This window comes from Talpa europaea (genome assembly GCF_964194135.1).
Source record: "Talpa europaea genome assembly, chromosome: 1".
Lineage (NCBI taxonomy): Eukaryota > Metazoa > Chordata > Mammalia > Eulipotyphla > Talpidae > Talpa > Talpa europaea.
In genome coordinates, this window is record NC_140073.1 from 114767947 (window position 1) to 114793421 (window position 25475).

General features: G+C 38.2%; 1 protein-coding gene across 6 annotated transcripts in view; it reads left to right on the plus strand.

Annotated features, from left to right (window-relative positions):
- OSBPL6 (oxysterol binding protein like 6) overlaps positions 1–25475 on the plus strand; it is a gene marked incomplete at both ends in the record, with an annotated part of 78564 nt that overhangs the window by 11932 nt on the left and 41157 nt on the right. For all 6 annotated transcript variants that reach the window (XM_084228662.1, XM_084228657.1, XM_084228658.1 and 3 more), the window contains 6 exons: positions 5930–6022; positions 12101–12223; positions 15027–15080; positions 16189–16302; positions 16412–16582; positions 19059–19191. In XM_084228662.1, the coding sequence (XP_084084788.1) occupies positions 5930–6022; positions 12101–12223; positions 15027–15080; positions 16189–16302; positions 16412–16582; positions 19059–19191 (688 nt within the window). The remainder of the gene's footprint in view (positions 1–5929; positions 6023–12100; positions 12224–15026; positions 15081–16188; positions 16303–16411; positions 16583–19058; positions 19192–25475) is intronic.

Genomic DNA, 25475 nt, shown 5'->3' on the forward strand with positions numbered 1-25475 from the left:
ACTTGGAAATGAACCCTGAGTTTGCGCCATATTTAACAGCGATGTCATTTTTTCTTTTTTGATTTATTCATTTCTGTCTCTCTTTGGTGGAAGGTTGTGGTAGAGGATGCCTTTCATGTATTCAGCTCGTCTTGAGAGAATACATTACTTGAAATTTCTATAATTTTTTGTCATTTAGTATTAGCTTTAACTTTAGTAGAAGGCAGTATTTAAATGCTTGGACTCTAGAGTAAATCTTGATTCACATTCCAACTCCAACACTTACTGACTCTGTGTCATTAATTTAATCTTTCTGTGCCTCCTCTGTTCAATGAGCCATGAAATCAATTTAATAGTCATTTTTCAAAGCTTTTTTGTGAAGATGAAATGAAATAATCCATGTAAAGCAGGGCTATAGACAGGGATATTGAAAGCACTAAATATTAAGTGCCATACCACCGTGATCATCACTGTCCTATGACGGTTATGAGTATCATTGAATGTTGCTGCATTAGAATTACAGTAGATATAACTAGGAGAATGACAAACCCAGCAGCCAAAAGCTTGGAGAAGAAAATACCTTAGAAGTTTCTGAATTATTTTGGATATTTTTCTTTGAAAGTGTTTTGTATAATTAATGAATATAAAAATAACTAAGAAAATCAGACAGAGCAATTTCAATGGAGTTAACATTTGTGGAGCAGTAATGTAATTCTCATTATTGTCCTAAATTTGTATATAAAAAAGTGAGTCTATACAGAAATCTGTCATCACAGCCTAAAGTGTTTCCTGCGGTTCCTTTATATATTTAAAATTAGAGAAAATGACAGGCACAACACACCAGGAGACCAAGATCCTTTGGACTCTCATGTGGAGGTCACGTTCCTCTCTGCTGGAGTCCCACTAAACCGTTCAGCTATTGTTAAATGCCTCCTTGTTGGTCTGTTTACTCATATCTTTGATACTGAGTGAACCAGACTCTTTGTCTTGTTAGCAGATTTCCACTTGCTGCCCAGGAGGTTTTGTGATCAGTGAACACTACTCTGGGATAAACTTTTACCATGTTCAAGAGCCACTGTGAACTATGTGGTCTAGGCTCCTGGTTTTGAGCTAAATATGCATCCATTCTCTCTGAGCAGGGGGATCAAAGGGAGGGTAAGTACTTTCACCTTGTCTGTGTGTTCTAAGTTCCTTGAAAATTGACCTGGACTGAACCTTGACTCATCAGTGGTCTCAATTGTACCTCCTGGGAGGGGGGCGGGGGAGGGCGGATATTTCTAATAGGGGAGGGTTGTCCATGTGTGGGGGCAAGGGGTGTCAGAACCTCTCTGTACCTCCCACTCAATTGTGGGAGTAAAGCAAATACTGCTTTTAAAAAAAAAAGTCTTTATGAAAACACTGACCTAGAAATTAAGTTGAAATGATAGTATTTGAGAGGAAACTGATTTTAAAAGAATGATTAGCAGGTCTGTGTAACCCTTTATTTAACCTGCTTGTATAATATGTGTGACACCATATTGTGTGCCTTCAAGTCACTGTGGGGGAATATGAAAATAGCTTGTGAAGAAAAGTTATTGTACAAATTATGATCTGGAAGGAAATCTTATGAAAAGAATGACTTTTCTTTCGGAATAGATTGGGAAATTAAATTGCAAAATAAATGTGACGTAAAATCATAGCTGTAAATCTAATGAGCAAATGCTCTGCATGCGAGCAGTCCCCTAGATTTTTCAGGTTTAAAAGCTAAACTATTTCAGTGTTTTCAAAAGTTCTGTCCAGTTGGAGCTGTGATTCTTAAAATTCCAACATAAGCTAGAAGGCAGTTTTATGCCTAATCGTGTGTTAATAATTGCTTAGGAACTGTTCTCTACAAATTAATCAGAGAGCATTGAAAGCTTTCAGTTTTTTTCTGGCTATGGAAAAATATTTTTACTGGCTACTAAGTGCAGGGTCTTGTGCTGGGAGGGGGCGAGATGCCACCTGAAGATAAACTGGCCCCTACCTTCAGGCAGCACCCAATCTAACCAGAGTCTCAGGCTGGGTATGGTCAGTGAAAACAGTTTTGTTTTTAAAAATAACATTCAAATACTTGGATATTTCATTTAAAAGAATGAATGGTTATATGTGTAATTATATAATTTCAGGGGTATGCTTTTGGTTTTAAAAATCATGAATTTGAAGATAATTCTTAAGATAGTGGATTTATGTTTTATTTTTGAATAAACAATAATAGTTAAGTTCTAAAAATATATATATAATATATTATATAATATACATAAATATAAGGCTAGACTGTTTCTATAAGAGCTTTTAGTTTCTTCATTTTCATTATGGAGCTTTATGTTATTGAAGTACCATTTTTTTATATCCTTGCTTTACTTGTCTTGTATATATAGCAAGTTTGTTATGCTTGTTTTGACACTACAGGATTCCCTCTCCCCACCCCACTTACTGTGTAGTCACTGTAACCTCCCACCAGTGAAGCCCCATAGTCCTCCACCATAGCCCATTGTGTTCCCTTACACCCTGTTTTCACCCCTTTCCCTCCTCCTCCTCCTCCTCTTCCTCCTCCTCCTCCTCTTCCTCCTCCTCTGAAAGCCAAAGATCTATGGTCAGTTTTGAAGGGTTGGTTTTAAAGTGGGTCTTTGTCTGACACTTCAGTTTTTCTATTTTCCACATATAAGTGACACCATCTGGATATGAGAGATTTTATTTTTTAAAGTCAGTTTATATTTGTAATAATGTGTATCAGCTGGTAGTTTTATAAATCATGCTTTCACTTTTCAGTAAAATATATATTTGTGATAATAAAAATATTAATTTTACTTAATATTTCTTAGTAAATGTTTTTATAATTCTCTGTGCCTTGGCAAATTAACAAAATAAGAGGTTTGGATTTTTTGCTCAGTTGAATATGTGCTATATTAAACCATGCTTGAAACCAATGAACCTGTAATTTTCTCCAATAGTATAAATTGTTCTGTAAAATAAAATGAAGGAATCAATATTGCATTTTTTGTGAGATTCTGTGGTAAATATTTTACAGATTCTGGCCTGATTTGTTTGTTCTCTAACCATTCTCATCAACAAAATTCTGGCAACATTTTAAGTAGCCTCAGGTATCTATAGAGACAAAAATTATTTTTAAGCACACTTTATCCTAAATTGATGTTTATGTGGCTAGGTTTAGAAATTAAGGGATTTAGTTTCCTTCTCCAGGCTAAGTTCTTAGAATTAATCCTTTATTTTTTGCTTATACAGTTGCTAAGATCAAGTTTCTTTCCATGTTTTGCTTTTCTGACCAAGAGGAGGAGGGAAGTGATGTATGTGTGTTTTATTGCTCAGCAACCTTGCTAGCATGAAAATAGGGGAGAGTTCTTAAAGAGAAGTCCAGACCAAGATATTTCATTAGAAAAATCAAGTAAAAGCAGGGTTACAGAATTCACTCAGCCTTACTTGGTCTTTTGTATGATAACATCTCTCTCTAGAATATGAGCATAATAGGACTAATTCTTTGTTTTGTTTCTATCACCCTGTTGTTTGCACCTGGAACAGTATAGGTGCCAAATATTTATTTGTTGGTTAATTGAACCAATCGGTGAGTGAATGAATGAATGACATGTTTCACTGGCAGTTTCTGGTCTTCTACTTCATTACATTTACTTTTCTGAAACTTTTAGTACAAAAATTGTAGTTTCTAAATGGTTTCATTTCTTGATTTTTGAAAGTCATATCATGGAAACAACTTTTACTGTAGGAAATTATCTCAAATTATAAAGTTGTTTGCTGTGGGCAAGCTGGAGGCATTTTACATCTGTAATATAGTTATGCCTATATATATCTTTATTGCTAGTAATTCTTTTTTAAAAATCAACTCACACATTTAAAAAATACCTTTTTTTTAACAGTTTTTTACCCTCATAGAATTTACATTTATTGAAGTTTTGCTAAGATGTGTTTGTGCAGCATATGAAACAAGGTTTGTGTTCCTCTTAGGTAGTTTGGAGCTATTAATGAGTAGATTTATGTAATTTAGCTTAAGGTGGATTAAGTAGTTATAAATTTTGAAATGCATTTATTTTTCTGAAAATGCTTTTCCTTGAAGCATTATGAGAAAGGAAATAACTTATATGCAAGTCAGAATTCTCTATTCCAATAATAAACCTGAATTTTTAACAGTAGTTCTTCTAGAACAGCAGTCTAGAGGACCAATTTTTGGTCTTGGGAACTCTTTACAATCTTAAAAATTATTGAAGATTTCAGAGTTTTTGTTTATGTGGGTTATATCTATCAATAGTTGCTATGTCTGAAATTTTTAAAACAAATATTTATTTAAAAGTAACTGTAGACCCTCTATCAACCTAAATATCATTTTTTATTTTAAAAAATTTTCCAAAACAAATTTTAGTGAGAAGAATGGTGTTATATGTACATTCCTGTATACTCTGATCCCTGACATAGTAGAAAACAGCTGGATTCTCACATCTGCCTAGGGCCAGGTAATACTTAAATTGTCTTCGGACACTGTGGCTGTTAGATTAGTAATTCTTGCCAAGAATTCCTGTCCAGGTTTATATTTGATCCCCAGATATCTCTTCTTATTTCTTCTGCTTCCTCACAAATTGAAGAAACAGGAGCAACTCATAAATCCTAATTATTCTCTTTATAATAAATAACTTGAAAAATGCATTCAGGTAGGATTTGAGAAATCTATGGCCAGACCCCTTGTTTTCAGGGTAATAGAATGTACCAAAAGGTTGAAAATTTAAGAGAAAATTAAAAATCACTTAGAATCCCCATCACCTTTATATAGGTACTATTAACATTCTGGAAAATATTTTTATTTTACATATATATGTATACACATATTTTTATATATATATAAAAAGCATCATATTCTGTGTACTTTCTGTAGTCTGATTTTCCAGTTGACAGACAACATGTCAATAAATGTAGGTCCATATTATCATTTTGAGTCTCTGTGAGGTGTTTTTTTCTAAGTCCATACTATTCTTACATAAAGTATACTTTACCACAATGAACAGTGCTTTGATAAAAATAGCTGTTCTGTTCTTATACCTTTGCATACTAATTTAATTATTTTCTTAAAGACTTAGCTGTGGAATTGCTGGGTCACTGAGACATGTACTTTTTCTTTGCCCAACAGCTTTCAATACAATTGCGAAATTCCTCTTTAGAAAGATCATACTCAATTTATACTCCCTTTCCTGCAGCCCTGAAGTATTCTTGAATTAGACTGGTAAAAAAAAAAAAATTATGATTTTGGTTTTCATTTTTTTGAATACTTCTGAGGTTGAACTTGAGCATTTTTTCCTATATTCTACATGAATTGCCTGTTCACTTACATTCCCCGTTTTTCTGTTGGAATGCTATCTTACTGATTATGAATTTTTTATCTCTTTGTAAAAGACATCTACTATTTAATATACTTGATAAATATGGCTTCTTCTCTGTACATTTTTATATGAACTCTAGAAGCCAAATGGTATTGAGGCTCTGGACTTTCCTGATATAGACCTTTCTCTTTGTCCATTACTGTTGAAGAGATGAGGAAATATTTCTATGTAAGGTTCACTGCCTGAGTCATAGATGTACTATTCTCATAAAGTTGTAAAAGTGTTCAGACTTTCTTTCTTTTTTTAAAAAAAAATTGTGTCTTAACATTTTCCAAGAGCTGTTGTTCTCTGACTCTCTAAGGCTGAAACCAACACCACAGCACACATTCACAGCAAATCCAGAAGAGGGAAAACAAAACCTGTATTGACAATTTTCAGACAATTGCTTCTCCTGACATAGCTTCTCATCAGCTATGTGTCATTTTTTCACAGAACTCACTGTTCTTACTATGATCTCTGGGTTCTCACTCCTATGCCCAGCTACATGAGAAATGGGTTGTCTAATTCTAGGCTCAATTTTCTTGTATTTTCAGAGTATCCACATACTGGAGAGGACTGCTTCCTCTGGCACCGAGCCCTCTGTGAGTCGGCAATTGCTTGAACCTGAGCCGGTGCCCTTGGCCAAGGTCAGTGATGAAAGGTGGTGCTTTCTTAGGTGGCACAAAGTCTGTTCTGGGGCAGGCTGAATTGTAAAGAACTCCTACACCTGACTCCTCTAAGCAGCTGTGCCGCCCACATGTCTTCTCGCCTACAGTGGTTGGAGGGGGTTTGTTTCTGTGCCTTGTGTAAGAAGGGAATAGATGAAAGCATATTTTTCTGGGATTTGCAGGGTTACATACAAGGATCCAGAATTCTCTTTATTTTAAAGAAAAACCATAGTGATTCCTTGTTGGAAAGTTGAAAAAGTATTTCTATGCCAAGGTCATAGAAAAAAGTCACTAGTTTCAGCAATAACAATGATGATGGTGATGATGATATCAATTACCATTATTGCCCACAGACTGCATACCAGACATTATGCTAAGTGCTTAAATACATTTTTCCATTTACTATAGCTCCATGCAATGTAACTAGTCCTTTTGTTTCACAAATATGGAGACAAAGAATTAAAAACTTGCCCAGAGTAAAAACAAAACAAAACAAAACAGCTAAGTGGTTAAAAAAGAAAAGAATGTATCATAGAGCAATGTGTACAGAGACAGGCTATACTGGAGCTGAGGGTGCATTGGGTAAGGAGGTGATGAGCAGTGTTTGAAAAAAAATTCCTGTAGGTCTACCTTATGAGAAGAACATGAGTGTTAGCTAGGTGGAGGGAGGAACTGGGAGTGGCCAAGCAGCAACTCCCCGTACACGGAGCTGTGAGCCTGAGCAGTTCCCAATGTTCCCAGCAGCCCGGGCCTGGGGTCCTCAGGCCCATGCAGGGATCTGGTGAGGGCACCAACACCTCCACTTCCCATTCTCCTTCAAGTTGTTGCCCACTTGGGTCTTGATGTAGGACTAATATTCTTCTTGTGTTTTAAATTAGTAGATACTACATCTCTTGAGGCCCCATGAAGTCAGGGGGCCAGATACCAAGGCATCTCACCTTCTCTCAACCCTTTGAGAGATGATGAACTTCTAGGGTGCTGGTTGGTGGCGGAAGAACACTGTTTGACGTACACATTGTCCTGTGTCAGGATTTGTTCAAGTTCTTTATTTGGAGCTTTTGCCTCCCAAAGCATTTCCATTCACATACCATCCCCAACCTCTTCCCAAGCATATATGCACATATAGTATGCCCTTGAGAAAGGAAATGTCTCAAATGAATGGACTTGGTTTGTTATTAGCTACTGTTATTAGATCAAAAATATTTTAAAACTTCTATCATGGCAAATGTGCTTGTGTATCTGACTCAAGTCAAATCTGACTTTGTCTGTACTATAAGTAAACCTACAAAAAATTGGAGACTGTTTTAAATAGGAAATTAATATCAATTGAAGTTATAAAAAAGCTTCAATAGTCAGAAAATAATTACAGCTTTCTTAAGATAAACCTACTCTACTAAGCATAGGGATGGATTGTGTTAAGTAATGAGATGGGTTGTGTCATTTCTTACACATCTTATTTGTAAAATTATCATCACCATTTATAATTGAAGTAGGAAGAAGATTGTTTGCTTTCTTTTATCCTTTGCCTCTTTGTCAATTTGACAGCTTATTTAACTGTAAAACCTATATTAAGATTCTTTCTAGTTTCTTTTGAGTTTCATAATATTGCATCAGAGCAAATGGAATTATTTGTTCAGAGCTACCACATGTATGTTTTAAAAAAAAAAGTTATCATCTTTTCACTTTTTCCATATTATCCCTCCCTACTGCCACCCTAGCAGTTAAACTCCCAAGGAAGAAAAAGCTACTGTCATAGAAAGCAGTAGCCATAGTTCTGCAAGGGCAAGTTTTTATTACATTTTGAGTTTAATTAGAAACAAATTCAAAATGTACTTGTACTTATTATTAAATGTTTCCATTTTCACAGGCTATCCAGAATATTACACACACACACACACACACGCGCGCGCGCGAGAGAGAGAGAGAGAGAGAGAGAGAGAGAGAGAGAGAGAGAGAGAGAGAGAGAATCAAAGACAGCATTAGCCTTCAAATAGATAAGATCTAGCCAAAAATAAAAATAAAAATGCTATTTTTCTAGAGATGCTATAAATGGATAGGATACTTAAAAATAGAAATGTTGCTGGAAATAAGCCTGGATTCTGCTGCCTCTCGCCACCCAAAACCAATAAACAGACAGGAATTGAATCTATAAGCATTTCTATTTTTCAGGTCACTGGCCATTGATCTGAGGGAACGGGGGCACAGCACCCTAAAGAAACTGTTCTGCCATTGCCTGTTGAGCTGGCCCTTTTATTTTTTATTTTCTTTATTTTTTTAATTTTATACATTTTTACATCATTTTTCATTTTTGCACAATGTATGCATTTTCACCTTAGTTATATTCCCCATACGATTCCCACGCCCCTTATTTTGACCCTATTCCCTCCTTTTCTCCTCCCCCCACCCCTCTCCATAGTGTGTCTCTGATTTATAGTTGCTTGTTGATTTTGATTTTTACTTTATTATAATTAGTCTTTTTCCTGGTCCCTTATTTAGGTTTTCTAAATTCCTGCTATGAGTGAGACCATCTGGCATTTTTCTTTTTCTTTCTGGTTTATTTCGCTGAGCATGATCACTTCCAGCTCCATCCATGTTGCTGCAAATGGCATGAATTTATCTTTTTTGAATGCTGAGTAATATTCCATGGTGTATATGTACCACATCTTCTTGATCCAGTCATCTATTTTTGGGCATTTGGGTTGTTTCCATAGCTTACCTATTGTAGATAGTGCTGCTATAAACATAGGGGTGCAGGTGCCCTTTTGAATTAATGATTCTGTGTCCTTTGGTAAATACCTAGGAGTGGAATTGCTGGATCATATGGCATGAGCTAGCCTTTTTATAATGAGTTAAACAAAAACAGTCAGAAGCAAACAGCCCATCAGAACAGCCTGTCACAGTTGATGTTCCTGATATTGTCATGTTCAGCCCCCAGAACTTGTTCACAGCCTCCTGGTTATCTTGATCCTGGTGCATCTGCAGGGGTTACTGTCCAGCATTCCTTTGGGCATCAGCATCACGGAGCAGGAATCTCAGTTCAAAACAAGAGTTTTAGTTAAATAAAACAGATCATTAGTCATAAAGCTTGTGCGTACAGCCTGTGCTATGTGTGTCCTTCCCGCTCTCCCGAGCCCCCATCAGAAACATCATTCAATAGAGCTCATATCTCTCTAGGAACAAAGAGAGTTCTAATGAATATATTTACACATATATATACAGAGGTTTTTTTTTTTTAAGATTTATTTATTTATGCATACAAGAGCTGGAGTACAGGCCAGAGTTGTGGGGGATGAGAGGATTCACCAGAGACAGAATGGGGAGCAGAACAGGCAGACTGACTGAAACACACTGCTGAGGGGAGCAGCGGGCGAGGCAGCAGAGGTCTGCTGCACCATGTGGTTTGCTCCCTGGCTGGCCAAGGATCAAATTCGTGAACTTGTGCTGCAGAGGCTGCGAATTGCTTCATAGTGCGGTGCTTAAACCCTTGCGCCGCCAGGGAGGCCCCAGAGTTATTATTTTAAATGTCTTGATTATACTAAGCCTTTAAAAAGAAGTGCATAGAAATTCATTATTTTTATGGACTAGAAATGCATCATTTTTATAGAAATTTTTACCTGTTTTTCTGGGGGAGTAGAAAACCAGTTATTGGACCCTTTTTAGGAACGTACAGCTTTTTCCTGTCATTCTAATGTTATTCATAAGCTACCCTCACTCGTTGGATTGCAGCTCAGTATTATTTTTTTTTTCTTTTTTTTTTTTTTTTTAAGATTTATTTATTTGTACAAGCACTGGGGTACAGTCAGAAGCATGGGAGGGTGAGAGAATTCATCAGAGCCAGAGCGGGGAGCAGAACAGGCAGACTGATGAAGTACACTGCTGAGGGGAGCAGCGGGCGGCAGGAGAGGTCTGCGCGCCATGTGGGACCCTCACCCGGCAGCCGGGGATCTAACCGGGAATCGAACCGGCGCTGCAGAGGCTGCTGGCAGCTTCGCAACCCAGCGCTCAACTGCTGCACCACCGGGGAGGCCCTGCAGCTCAGTATTTAAGAATAGAGATGCCAGGGCATGCACTTTGTACTCTGGGTGACACTGTCACCTGCACTTACGTTGTCCAAAAATCTTGCTTTACTGCCTGAAGTTATCTTACCAGGAACATTTTTTAAAAACACTTATCTAATTAACATTTTGAGCAAATCAATTCATTTCTGACAATAATATCTTCAAGTAGGAAATCACTTAGTAGGGTTTTTTTTATGTAATGGGAAATTTACAGACCCTTTGAAGGGTTCTTATTGTTGCCAAAGGAAGACCAGCAGGTGTGTTTCTGTAATGTATGTAATTCATTCACTAAGGCCCCCTCAGAGATAACAGAGAAGACGAAGAAATGACGCCAGTCTCAGGTGGCTTTTCCATTGATGGGGGTCATTTGGGCCAGGAACTGCAGGACCGAGATGCTTACTTCACAAACTTTTCAGAAGCAAGAGCATCTCTTGCCTTAAAAAATGTTTAAATGAAGCAGTGTTCAGTCATATCTCTTAGAGGCATAATTTTCTATGAAAATCCCACCCAGTGTCTTTATGTTTGGACTTAACAATAGATTTGACTGGCCATGGTGAAAGCAGCTTCTGGATGAAAGGAGAAAGAAAGAGTAAAGACAATTAGTTGATAAGTATTCAGCCCTCTCTCTTCCTGTCCCCATGGCCGACATTAGTAACTGATTCAAGCACCTCTGCCGCTGGGTCTTGTCAGAACCTCACATTCTTTGAGCGGGTCCTGGGAAGCCAGTGCCTGACCAGTTGGGGTCAGCAAATTCATCTGCCCTGAGTTGAAACCCGTTTGGTCATCCTGTTGAAGCCTTTGTTCTGTGGTAGGAGGATGATTTCTGAGAGGATATGTCTTTCTAGAACATAACTTCCCAGGTTAGTTTGAGGGGGGATATTCTGCCAAGGGGTCTGCCTTGATCTGTGGAGCTCCAAAGCTGAGGCAGCAGCAGAAGCTCCACAAAGAGGTGCTGCTTTGCTGGGCTGGGGGCAGGACTGAAGCAGTTGTACATGGGATATAACCTGCTTGTTTCAGCCTCCACTGCTTAACTGTGCTACATACCTGCAATCTGTGAGTATTTGCCAGGCCAGCAGTTTCTTTGAGCTACGTGGATCCCTAGAAATCTCCAAATCCAGGGGATTTAAAACCCAGGATGTTGCTAAAGTCTAGTTAGCCACCAGTGCCCCAAGCCCACGGGGGCAGACTGAACTCAGGCTTCCTTGTTCACGTCATACCCAGTGGTGCCAGATCTTATAAGAATTTTGAAAATTTAGAAAGTTTTACTTTTAAAGTCTGAAATCTTCTGATTTTGAAATATTGACTACTCATTAAAAAAAATTAAGCAACCTAAACACCTGGTAGAAGAGGAATCTGTGACTTAGCCCATTTTTAACAGAGGAGGGTGATAGTGTAGACTATAAAATCATAGATTTTATAAAATACCTAGTTTCTTGCCATGCAGTCAAAAATATGTGTCTTCAAAAGCCTGGACTTCTTGGTGTGTGTTTGCCAAGAAGGACTGGGCATTTCATGCATTCTTTGAAATCAGCAGCCTCAACTGAGAGGAAGCAGGTGCCCACAGCACTTCAGTGCTAACAGGTTACAAGCCACATAAATGACTGTAGCCTTTCCATTTCTACACAGAAAGCCAAGGCCATGCACTAATTGAGCATTTGTCATCAAAACAATATTATTTTCAAACTTTAAAGTGCCTGTGTGTCCAGAAATCAACTGTCTGGAAAAATGCATTTTAAACTCTGAGTCCAGGCAATCGAAATTCCATTCTACCCCAAACTCCATCTCCAGTGAGTCTCTGATGGGCCCACATTCCCCCAGATCTACCTGAAAATCATTTTAACTTCAATTATAAGTGTCTGTTAGAATTTGCTCCAGAATGTTATTCATACTTCTGGTGGGTTGAGTGTTGTTTCAAAAGCAACTTCTACTTAAGAATTTGCTTTAAGTGTGTCATCAAGCACTAAGAAACATGTGATTTGTTTTTCTTCTTTTCTCTCAGGAAGCTGACAGCTGGGAAATTATAGAAGGGCTGAAAATAGGCCAAACCAATGTCCAGAGACCAGACAAACATGAAGGCTTTATGCTGAAGAAAAGAAAATGGCCTTTAAAAGGCTGGCACAAGGTAACAGTTTCATCGCATTCGAGTTCAAATCATCTTCATAAATAGAGAAAATCTTATTTGATGTCATTAGATAGGAAACCAGTAATATGGTTGTATGTGTAAAACTAATTTTCAAGACTTTATTTTAACAATACAGGCTGCAAACTGTTATACCTATTAAATGAAAACATCTGCAAGATCTTTATGCAAAGAAATACTTCACATGCTGTTAAAATCCAGTTTGTTGTATGTATTGTTATTGACACTACTTTTTCCCCTTAAATAGCATGAATATATTCTTAACTATCCTAAATATGAGATGTTTTTAAATGAATGCATGTATTTCACTGGGTGGATTTATATACGCCACCATCATTCATCAATTCTTATTGCTGGATATGTAGGGTGTGTAAATTTTTTACTATTATAATATTGTGATAAACATTCTTACATATGAAATTGTATTTAATTCCTTGGGGGTAAATTCCTAGAATTGTTACCAGTGCAAACTAAAGATGGAAATTGCTGGTCTTGGTTTGTTTACTGCCTGTAAAGTATATGGCTTATTCCTTTCTACCCTACCCCACATCCTTGTTCCACCTTCCAGTTCTAATTTTGGAGAAAATATTTTGAACTACATTGTTGCAGTTACCTGAGTAGCAAGAATCCTGTGGTGCTAAGGAGGAGAAAGTTATCCTCCACTTTCTATATAAATCCCTTGATCCATTACCAGCATCTTCTCTGAAATCACTGGAAGAGCAGGTTCATATACTGGCCAGATCTGCTAATGGGTTTCATCTCAGGGCAAATGGCTTTGTTGGCTCATATGGCCATGTGGTGCCTCCCCATTGGCCCAAAGTAGGGAGGTTATGCATTATAATATTCTTTTTTAAAATTTCTTTTTTTTTAAAGATTTATTTATTTTTTTATACAAGCACTGGGTACAGTCAGAAGCGTGGGAGGGTGAGAGAATTCACCAGAGCCAGAGCAGAGAGCAGAACAGGCAGACTGATGAAATACACTGCTGAGGGGAGCAGCGGGCAGCAGGAGAGGTCTTCTGTGCCATGTGGGACCCTCGCCAGCGGCCGGGGATCAAACCGGCGCTGCAGAGGCTTTGGGCAGCTTCGCAGCCCAGCACTCAACCCCTGCGCCACCAGGGGATGCCCCATTGTAATATTCTTGATGATATGTATATTTTACACTTTAGTGGAAAGACTTAAGAATTAATAGTTGGAAATGTTACCCTATTTTCCTCTCAGGGTGGAAAAAAACAACAATGAGGTCAAAGAGGATTCTGACTAATAGTACCTCTGCTCATCAGAAACCATATCAGTCTCCACTGTATCCGTGTTATCCCAATTCCAGGAATCAGTCTCTTCCCTGTTTTTCCTTGAATTTTCGCCAACTGATCAGACTCCTTTCTAGAATCAGGTTTTGCCTTCGTTCTTACCCTGACATTTTGCAGTTCCTTGAATCAATGGCTTTTCTAATCTCTGACCATCCTATAGGTTACTCCCATTAAATCCTTTGACAGCTAGAAATGGAAAAATGGAACAAAGAGGTCAAAAAAGCTTTTCAAAGATGAATCACTAACTTTTGCACTCTCAGTCCATGTTTCAGCAGAACTGGCTGTGGCTCAGTAGCAGCTCTTTCTGTCCCATGCCTATGAACATTTTGCTACATAAATAGAAGACTCTCCTTTGCATTGCCTTCCCTCCTGGTCTCTAAACCATCATTTATTCAACCATCAGCCTATTTGATTGCCCAAATTATGAGTAATTGAGTAATAAATGTTTTTCAACTGTAGAGATTCTTTCTTTGGTGCTTGCTTGTTTTACCCTCTAACCTGTAACAAAAGAGTTAGCTTTTGTAACAAAGCCATCTGTGAGCTCTGTGCAGTGTCGCTGGGCCTGACTACCTGCCATCTCAGCAGCAAAGAGTTCCTGGATCACATAAAAACTTACTGCAACACCACTTTACAGCAACAGAATGACTTCCTCTCTGCATCTGTGGGCTTTGGAGGAGGGCGCTTTGAAGGAGGTCTGAGAACTCTTTGTTTTCTTGTAAATTGACATGGAAAGCGGTCCTGAGTGTTTGTGGAGTAAAAATGGCTAGATTGGTTTAGACCAAACTAGGATCACCTCAGAGAAGATGAAATTTGCCCATAATTTCTCCAGTATTACTTTAATCTCTCTTTTTTACTTATTAATTATTATAATTCAAAAATATTTTTTAGCATCTTTTACTAGTAGTAAAATGCAAGCATTTTTCCTAAGTGGAGATGTAAGCATATTACTAAGGCAACTTCTTAATCTTTCCAAATAATTCATTATTCATAGACTGGCTTCTGTTAATAGATATGAGCATTTTCAGGAATTTTCTGTGGTATCCAGGGTAATGCAGGAGTATACCTTAGAGTAAAAAAAAGTCCGTATAGACAAGCCTCTCAGAAGTGCGGTGACCTAACCCAGGATATCCTTATTTCTTAGTTTCAAAAACATCCCAGTGTGGTTCATTCAGAAATGTCAGACCCCGAAATCCCTCTCCCTACCCTATCCTTAACCCCCTATTGAGAAAAAACATGGTGAAAAGACTCCATCCCCCTTGGATTGTGTGTAGAAGAACCCTAGGGGATTAGTATGAAACTTAAACTCTAATGTCCGTACTATCTAGTGTGACTGATGGTGGCAGGGTGCACTGAATTCAAATACATTAAAATGATCAAATGTTGATTAATAAAAGTCAAGCAATAAAGGCCCACATTTGTGACTCTTTTATATAACTTAAATACCGACAATAACTGGGAGTTGTTTTGTTCTTGCAGCGTTTTTTTGTCCTGGATAATGGAATGTTAAAGTATTCAAAGGCACCACTTGATGTAAGTAACACACAGGACATGTCTCAGAGGTTGATTTGAATTCTGCTTGAAGTGAGTAGAGTAAACCCCACAATTATGTAAGCCTTGTGCCATAGTTACCAGCCTTGCACATGTCTATGTTTGTAGGATTTAATAAACTACCAAACTTCCCTGTTCCATGAAAAGTTTGTTTTATGCTTATGCTCAAGATAGAATAAAATTGCAAACTGGTACATGAAGATTTAATTTAACTCTTGTTATGTATGTTGTTAAAAACAGAAACTTAAACCTAAAAGTGACATTCTAAGAGGAATTACCCTTTCTGTGTTAGTGAGAAACCCAAATAGGCTTTTTTGGCTCTGCATTTCTCAATAAGCTTTGCTTTATGTGCCTTTTTTTGTTGTTTGTTTGTTTTGGTGATTTAAAGCAACCCTTATTCTTTTATAGATGTCCTTTTGTAATTTGTGTTATCAGCTTCATTTCTATTTCATATATCCTTTTATCTTGGGTCTCTCAACTTAATAAAATTATTTCAAATTATTTTTCTTTAATATAAAAAGTAGTTGTTTGCATGCAAAACTGGAAAATTCCTTCCTTGTCATCATGGTGTAGGGGAAATAACAGAGGCTTGGGTTTCAGTTTTGTCCTCATCTCTTCTAGCTGTATGTCCTTGGTCAGAAGAGGGCAGTCAGAAGCAAGAGCTGGTTGTTCCGGGCCCTCTGGTCCCAGCTGCCTAATTCTGCCTCAGCAGCTGTCTTATAGCTTATCACTCGGGATGTTCTAAGGGTTATAGTTCAAAGATAGACCATGGTTTATTTTTAGAAACCACTAAAGGTATCTTTTTGGGATGTATGCTATACAACCTAGAATTATGAATAATTGATATTGTATATTATACCAAATACAGGAATAAATAGATGAACAGTCTTATTGAAATTGGTGTGAAGTCACTACAACTTCAGCTTTCCCCAGATTAAACACCTTAATCTCAGAACCTTGATCTTTTTTGCTTGGTGTGTAGTATTCCATTTTCCGTACATAAGTTGAAAGTTACATTAAGTTCACATTAATACAGAGGCAAATAAAATTCTGTATCCTTCCAGCCTACTTACTAGTCTTTTGATTTCAGATTCAAAAAGGGAAGGTCCATGGCAGCATCGATGTTGGGCTCTCTGTTATGTCAATTAAAAAGAAAGCTCGGAGAATAGACCTTGACACAGAAGAGCACATCTATCACTTGAAGGTGAAGTCACTTTCCAGCAGTTTCTCTGCTATGATCACTATCACTTACCTATACCATTGGTAACCAGGAGATTGGCTTCACCATTACCTTCTCTTGTTTACTGTTTTAGGTGAAATCCCAGGACTGGTTTGATGGATGGGTGTCCAAACTGCGCCATCATCGATTGTATCGGCAGAATGAAATTGTGAGATCCCCACGAGATGCTAGTTTTCACATATTTCCTTCAACTTCCACAGCTGAATCCTCACCAGCTGCCAATGTGTCTATGGTGGATGGGAAGGTATGACTTTGTTATATAAAAATAAGCCCAGAAATTGATTAAGAAATTATGCAGACATGAGGCTAGCTTTCATTTGACAAACGAGAAAGAGATTTGCTTTGTAAACTCATCCTCTGAAGACAACAGTGACATTTGGCATGCAAATCAATCATATATATAGATTTGGCAGAAATGTGGATCTCCAGGAGAATTAACAGTTACTTTTCTTTTCTATGAATGGACTACATCTTAATTTTATATGAGTTTGCTGGATTATAAGGAAGAAGAGTGAGCCTATGGATAATCAATATCTAGGAATCAGTGTCTTCCTGGGTGGTAACAAGAAGACTGCAGGGTTTGGGAACTTGTTTTCTTTCCTTGAGCTGTAATAGATATATGACCTTGGAAGAGACCAGTGAATTTTTTCATGAAGTCACTGAAAGTGGGCAGGAGAATATGACAAGAGCCAGCCATTGTGAGGGTTGTGCACTGTGTTGAACTTTCTTTCACATCTAATCTTTCATTATAGCCAAATCTCAGAGACTGTAAAATGTTTTTCCAGAAGTTCCATAGCCATTAAACAGCTGAGTCAAGATCTGAATCCTTATCTCTCTGTTTCCAAAATCAGTGTCCATTCCATAATACTGGGTGCCAGACTGAAGGAGGCTGAAGTTATTCTTTGGTCTGTATTAAGATTTTGTTTTCTGTGTTACAGAAGAGCTGGGAGTGTTGTCCTTCAGAAATCAGAGTTATGACAACAGGCAGGGAGACAGCTGTTTCTGCCTTTGATTCAGTAATTGAGTTTTCTGGACCATAACCACAATGCACTGCCCAGGGGTGCTCCAGCTCCCACCTGGCACCTGATACTGAGAACAGAGTTGTTTGTTAATAAATGTTGGGTTCAAGAAAGTGAAGATTTTGCTTTTCTGTGTTTCCTTATTTATCAATATGTATATAATATATATGTATAGTGTGTGTGTATTCAAGTTTTCTTTGCAAGTAATTGAAAAAACTCATGGAGTAACTGCAAGACTAATAAAATAGTCTTATATTGTATTTCACAAGGGGCTCAAGCCTTACATTATTTCATCTGCTTGTAGCCTTGCCAGGACTTATTTCTCCTAAGAACAGGGTGTTGCGTTAACCCTAATACTAAACAGTTCTGAAATGAAAGAACAAACCAAGAGGTCAAGGGGTTAAAAAACAGGGTGTGACCCAACACAAATGCTCAAGATTGTCCCCATGTTTCTCTGGGCCGCCTGTTTTCACTGCAGGATAGAAGGAATCCCAGAGTTAGACCAATTAAACAAAAAATGCATCCAAGAGGATATTTTAAATATGTAAATATTTGTTGCTTTGGTTCTTTTAGCTTCTGCCTATATCTTTGACACAGGGTGTTGGTAAAAGACGTATTATTCTCATCCCTCAGGTTATTTATTAAATAACTTGGGTGATACCTGAGAATGGAGAGTTAAAACCAAATCCTCCCCAATGTTTATCTTAGATAAAGAAAACTCTTCAGCTTTGATTTTCAGAAAAGATCTACCACTCCAGTTACACGCAACATACCTCTAAGATCTAACTCAGTGAAAGATTTCCATTACATTTATCAAACTGCAGTGAAGAGGGAAAAGAGGTTTCTATCACTTGGGTTGCATTCTAAGTATCAAATTATGAGGCTCCTGAATGTTAATTGGTTTGTGGCCCTGTGTGGATGATAAATAAGTCTGGTTCTTTAAGTGTATACATTGTTCATTTCATTGTGATTTAAAGGAGATACAATCAGTTGTAATTGAATATTAAAATCAAATGTAGCCTTCTAAAATCATTTCAGCTTCTGAGGAAATGAGTTTCTGCTTTTTCTCTAAGTGTTTTTTTCTCTAAGTGCTCTCACCTTAGCACCTACACACTTTATACAACTTTATTTCAATAAAGTCCCTTTAATGCAAAGTCTATGAGCCATTGATAATAACTTTCCAAGACTGCCTTTTTATGTATTATACTTTTCAATATGCATTTAAAGCATCACAAGGTTGTTTCTGGTGCGTGATGTATTTAGGCGTCACAAGTTGATGGTGAGACCTTGAGCTGATCATAAGGATGCAGTTGGAAAGGAAAGGCCTTCACTCACGAGGTAAGAGTGCTGCAGTAAGGACACGGGATCAAATGCAACTTACGGATTGTAACAGACTGGGAATTTGAGTTGATAGGTCCCTGAGAGTATAAGATAGAATATTCTGAGATGTTCTGTCTTATACATCCCCTTCATTGTCTACTAGAGACAACAGCTGAATGAGATTGTTGGTATTGTTTATGAATTTTGACTTCCCCTAAGCACATAGCACATGTAGCCAAGATATTTCTTCCACATGTGGAGCAACCTTTCTTCTTCTCTTCTTCAGTGTCACATTGAGACTAATGGTATTTTTTAAATCACAGAAACAGGTTGTGTCTGCTTAGTGTAACCAGGCCCTCCGTCACTTTTTGTTTCTCGTAGGTGCAACAGAACAGCTTCCCATGGCAGTCCCCGTTACCCTGCAGCAGCAGCCTCCCTGCCACATGTACCACTGGCCAGAGCAAAGTGGCAGCCTGGCTGCAGGACTCAGAAGAAATGGACAGGTGTGCAGAAGGTGAGTTCTGGCCCCGCATGGGCCAGCAGAATAAGTGAAAGCAAACAACCCAGAAACATGTGGTGATTTGTGGGTGCTGTACTTTCACCCCACCATCCCCTAGACTACTTCCACCTTCTCTTTTTCTTCCTTTTAGACTCCAGATCCTTCTCCTTCCAATGACTCGGGGTTCTTAGCTGTCAGTTCTTCTGCACCTTTGTGTTTAGTGAAATTTTTGGTTTTGCCCTTACCCTGACTTCCACCGGCTTCACCTTCTCACCTCATTTTATTACCAGTTCCCTTCTGGCCTTGCAGGGTCCTGGACCCTGAGGACAGCACACTCTGTCATGCTCCTTGACTCTGCGAGGACACTTGCACAGCTGCTGTTGTGCTGTTCTGTCTTGTCCATGGAGCAAAGTCTATTTCTTGACAAACTGGCAATAAACAGCAAAATTCCACTATATGGCATCCTACAGACAGTTCCCTGATAGTGGTCTTCCACTGTGGATCAGCTGTTGAATATTTAGAAGTGATACATGGTTCCCTCACTCGGCCATTTCTGAGCCTCTTAATCTACATAAACTTTCTCCTGCCTTTTAATTAGCCCGAGCACATTGATCCAAACTTGACCCACAGACTGTTTCTATCCAATGAAATGGTTTTCATTTGACCTTCAAAAATGAGAACGACACAGATAACATAGAAAGTATTTCACAAGGCTAAGTTAATTAATTTTTAAAATTACTTTAGGTTGATGTTGAATCTAATTTTTTTTCATTAAAAATAAAATTGTGATAAAAATAAATGTTCAATTTTTATGTCCCCACTTGGAAAAATTAGTTTGATAATCTTCCTAACACTCTCCCCCTAATAAATATATATATATATTTTTTGCACTACATGTGTGTGAACTCAAAGTGTGCAGCATTTTTATTAGCTCTTTACGTATTGCAAACTCAATCTTTGCATGAAAATACGATTTTAAAAGGGATGCAATATTCGTAATACATGTTTGGCTGATATACCATTAAAACAGTTCTGTTGCATGTATTTGCAAAACATACAGCTAATTAATTTGAGTATATTAACTTCAGGTGAAGAAGCCAAACCTCCCTTTCCTAGAACACAGCAGGTACACGTCAGCAGCAGTTCAAGCCATTTCAACCTGTACTTCATCTTCCTCATTCATACACACCTCATGGCATTTAAACTGCTGCCTACATTGCTGAAAAGATTAGGACCATCCACTGGGACAAAATCCATTTGTCTGAAAAAATGAGTTGCCATTGACCTGGATGCCGAGAAGCCCCCCCATTTCACCCCCCGCCCTTCCCAGGCCAGTAGGGCAGTGCCTTTGTCTCCCCCTGTGCTTCACAGCACTCTGTGGCCCATTCCCTGTGCTCTCAATCCAGCTGAGGGGGATCCTCCTCTTCCTCAACCTGTCTGCTCTACGTATCCTCCATCCTGCTTTTCCAGTTTGCTTTGGGACTTAGTGCATAATTGTTTTATCTCTTGGAGATAACTAGGGTCTGTCTACTTCATTCTCCTGCTCTCTGGGGAATCTACTCCAGCTTCTACCCTGTAATTTGATTTTTAACTTTCTTGGTAGCAGGAGGGCATCTGAGTTTTGCTCTGTTCTCAGGGCTCGCCCCTGACCTGCTCTGCAGGACCTTTTCCAATGAGCCTCCTCCCTGAGGCCCCCTGAAGGTTCCCCTTTTCTCTGCTGTACCTCCTGTGCCTCTGATGTTCTCCTCTGGCCAACTTTGGCTGTGGATGTTCAAGATTCAGTCTTATGCTCCCTGCTGCAATAATAATAGTTACAGTTTATTGGGTATGCATTATGGGCCAGGCACTGAGCTAATGCGCTTTGCATATATAGTTTTATATAAATCTTCACCAAACAGTACCAAGTAGAAATTATGAACCATATTTTTTAAGATAGGGAAACCTAGCAATCCTCTCAACTCCATTTTACAGATGGTAATACTTTGGCACAGAGAAGTTAGTTCATTTTGACCAGGATCACACAACAAGATACAGAATTAAGTGGGCTGACTCCAGCGAAAATATTCGTATTCCTCTCAAAAAGACTGAAAACTCTTTAAACCTCAAAGTTCCATGGCGGGCTTGTGCTGCATTCCCACTGCCTCACCTGCTTTTGGCCCTTTCCTTGTATGAACTGTGTCTCAGCCCCCTCTCAGCTTCTCTGAGACCAAATTGTCTCTTCTGTGGAAATGGTTCCAGCTCCTGAACTTCTGTTTCTGTCCGAAACCTTGGTTATCTTTGGTCCTCCCACTCTATTCGTCTAGATGAGACTGGGTTCTGGGATTACTTTGAAAACTTTCCCCCTTCCCCTCTCTCACTACCATTCTTCTTGAATTCCCTTCCTTGTTTTCCCATTTCAGGCCCACTTTTTGCCCCATCATTGCACTGGTCACAGCTCCAGACTGGTTTTCTCACCCTTCATCTCTTACTCTAATGCTCCATTTCTCTCAAAGTCTCCTGGGTAATTACAATTCTTGAACATGTTTGCAGCCCCTTGACAGACATTATTCTGTTGCACTCAGCTGTAAGATGTATGTATTGCTACTATTCCAGCTTTGCAGATGAAGGGTGAAGTACAATTCGTGGAAGTTAAGGAATTTGCCCAGGATTACGCAATTGCCCTAGTAGAGAGGTTGGGACTCCAGCCAATTCATGTTTGAATACCCCAAGCCCAATATTTTTGTCCACTACATAAAGTTCCCTCAAGACTGATATTTCTTAAAATAGCTTTAATGCAAAAGTCTCTTCCAGTGGTTCTCCATGGACTCGGGGCTTTAGTCTAAACTACTTAGGTTAGCATATAACATGCAACTTTTAGCTTTCTGCCCCTACCCACGCTTTCAACCTTGCCTTCCAAAAATCCAATGAAACTTATTAACTATCTCCTGATCATATTTGCATATTCCCACCTCCCTGTCTTTGCATAGGTGTTCTTCCCAACCTGCAGGGCTCTTCACTTCTCCGTCTTTTATTCTTTTATTTTCCTTAATCCTTTCAATTGTTCCTCCAGTCCCACAAGACTCCACTCCACTTTTTACATTTGCTCTGATGACCTCAAAACTTAGTAATTCTTCCCTCCTACATTTCCAAAGCACCTTTTTTTTTGGAGAGTTGTAATAATTTCATAGAGAGTCCTCAATATTGAGGCTGGCTGTATTTCAAAAGTTCATTATGTAATATCTTATTGAACTCCTACTTGACTTACAGTTTTAACTATAGCTGGGGGCTTACATCAGTTCAGATCTTCTCAAGTATGTAAAGGAACTGCTTGCCTCTTGGAGAGCATTTTTCCACCATAGTATTGGTAGTATTCTATAAGCCATCTTCACATGCCAGCACACCTCATCATAACAGAGGGGTCCATAATAGTTTAAAATACAGCTTGTTGACTGTGTACATTCTTTTAAAACCTAGCAGAAAATGCCATGAACTGATTACTGTATTCCTGTGTTTGGAACTGCTAGGTACATACTGTCTTCTCTCTCTATGGTACCTAAATGAAACAATGAGTAACTGTTGAGTATACTAATAAAACCATACCATATTTGGATAACATGTTTCTTTTTGGAACAAGGTAGAGCATGATGAGAAAATAAGTAAACTGGTATGTATTTAGTGTTTAATTTTTCACTATTAAAGGAGATCTCAATAGTCCCTTCTTAGCATACTTTTTCCTTCTCCACCCAGTCTATAATTAGATTTAATATTTAATGGAATTCTGGAAATTCCCTTTACTAGAGGTATTTTTTATTATCTTAGGCAAGTCTTTATAATCCTTACAAATAGCCAGGCAATTAGGCAACCTGTGGAATCCTGCCAACGATTCCATTTTTTCCATATTTTAAATGAAAAAAATGACAAGGAATGATGTTCTTGTTGTAGGAATATGATTAGAAATAGCCAGTTAGTACTCTGTGAAGACCATTTCTGGTTTTCATAGACCTTCCTCATCTACGATCTCAGTTTGTAGCCTAATTAGGAAAGTAAGAAGTAAATATTACTATCACCAGGTGAGGAAATTGAAACTAAGAAAAGTGAAGTGAATTGGTCTCCTGACTGTTTTGAGTCCTTTTTCTAATGAAGCTCTTTCCCAAAATTTTGTTAAGGAAAAAAATGGTGGATGGTATCTTGATGGTTTTAAGCCCCAATTCCAGATTTCCATGCTACCTTTATAATACTTTGTGTAGAACAGTCACAGTTATTAAGAAATATGAGTGACATATTTACTGTGTAGAATACTTAGTGGATAGATAATGTCAACTAATGTCCCAAGTAGCTGTTTAACTTGTGATTTAGTTCTTTAAAAGGCAAATTAAAATATAGCAACCTTTCTGGTTTTCTCCATTTTCTTCTTCCCTCGAACCCCTTCCTTCCTTCTTTGCACTATTTTCTCCCTTGTTTCTGCCCTTTTATCTTCTGTATGTCATACCTTTCTGAAACACTTTTCTCTTATTTATTTATTTATTTTTTTTTACTGCAGCAACACTGTGTATGATTTAGTGATATAGGACCAAACCCTTAGGTTGTAAGTTACCGCACTACCAAAGCACCTGTAGTCCTCCATCATGATCCATTGTGCCCCCTCCCATTCTACTTTCCTTTGCCCCCTAGCCTTCTGGAAGCCTCAGTTCTACAGTCAGATTTCTAGGGCTTATTGTTGGTTTGGTTTTATCTGACCCTTTGTTTTCTTTCTCTATATTCTACATGTAAGTGACACCATCTCCAGTATTTGTCTTTCTCCTTCTGACTCATGTTGCATAGCACAGTGCCCTCCAGCAAGATTTCATCCTTTTTTTTTTTTTTTAAAAGCTGAGATGTAGTCCATCGTGTATATACACCACATCTTTCTGATCTGCTCATCTGTCTTTAAGTACTTAGGTTATTTCTATAACTTGGCTCCTGTAAATAGCGCTGCAGTAACATAGGAGTGCTTATATACCTTTGATTTAGTGTTTTAGCTTTCACTGGGTGGATACATGTCATTTCTGGCCTTTTTGATGTGGGTCATCCTCACAGGTGTGAGGGGGTATCTCATTGATTTGTAGGGGGAGGATGTGGAAGTGCAAGGGTGCTGCCTCCTCTGAAGATGGATGGGGGTGGAAGGGCACTGGCCTCTTCAGCACTCTCTTCCTCCCACTTCCCTGGGTTGCTCCTTGTCTAAGAAACTTAAAGACCATTGATGGCCAGGAGTTAGTTGGCCAAACAGCAAGCTGCACATTAACAACCCACCAGGTTCCCCACTGAGGCTGCTAAGAGGAGGGACCTATTGTGAATTGTTGCCCACTCTCCAAGGAGCGCACTGCCTCTGACCTACATAGACCTCCTTATAGTAGTTACCCTCTTAGTTCATACCCATCAAAAATGTCAAAAATCCCCAAGTATAAGTATCTATGATATTTACCCAACTAACCACTAGCCATATTTAAGAGTGCTATTTTGCTGCCAGTGTCATCATTGAGCAATTCAGATTTTTGAGATTTAATGATAAACAGAAATTATATACATAAAATTTTTACCAACTGACCACAAAATAATAACCACTCTATAATATTGCAGATTTATAAATATGCAGTCTCTTCATAAACAATACACATGCAAAAGTCATCACATAACTGAGAGTCATGTTCTAAATATCAATATTTAGTAATTGAGTAATACTGATATCTTAATTTTCTTGACTATTTAATTTAACATGCAAAGGGTGAGTTTGTTTGAAAATTTTCTTTTTTCAAATACAGACAAAATATTTTTTAATCAGTCATTTGTTCATTCTAAACATTAATTCAGATAAAGTTGCATGCCCAAGAAATGCTGTTATCGCTGGGCCAGGGAACGCTTTAAGAATTTTTGGTTTTGTTTAACATGATGTGTCCAGTAGATTTTAATGAAATCATTCATTGTTAGTGAACTAAATTATAGATAAATATGTTTATTTGACTTTGTATTTTCTCTGTTCATGGACTTGACTTTACACCCAAATTCTAGGCAGCCACTTTATAAACTGCTTCAGGAGCAGGTGGACCGAATACAGTCCTAAAAATAAAGTTGTGTAATATATAGCTGCAGTTCTCTTGGGTGTGCTCGGTGTCAGAGCCCCCCAAGCGGACAGAGTGAGCACATCCATAGAGACTCAGATTTCAGTGGCTCTCTACACTAGGAGCTGTTAATTTGTAAGAAATCATCTAATAAATTATTGATGGTTTTATGGTTCTAAAACAGAGATGAGTCTCTTATTTACCGTTGTCATTATATAAATACAG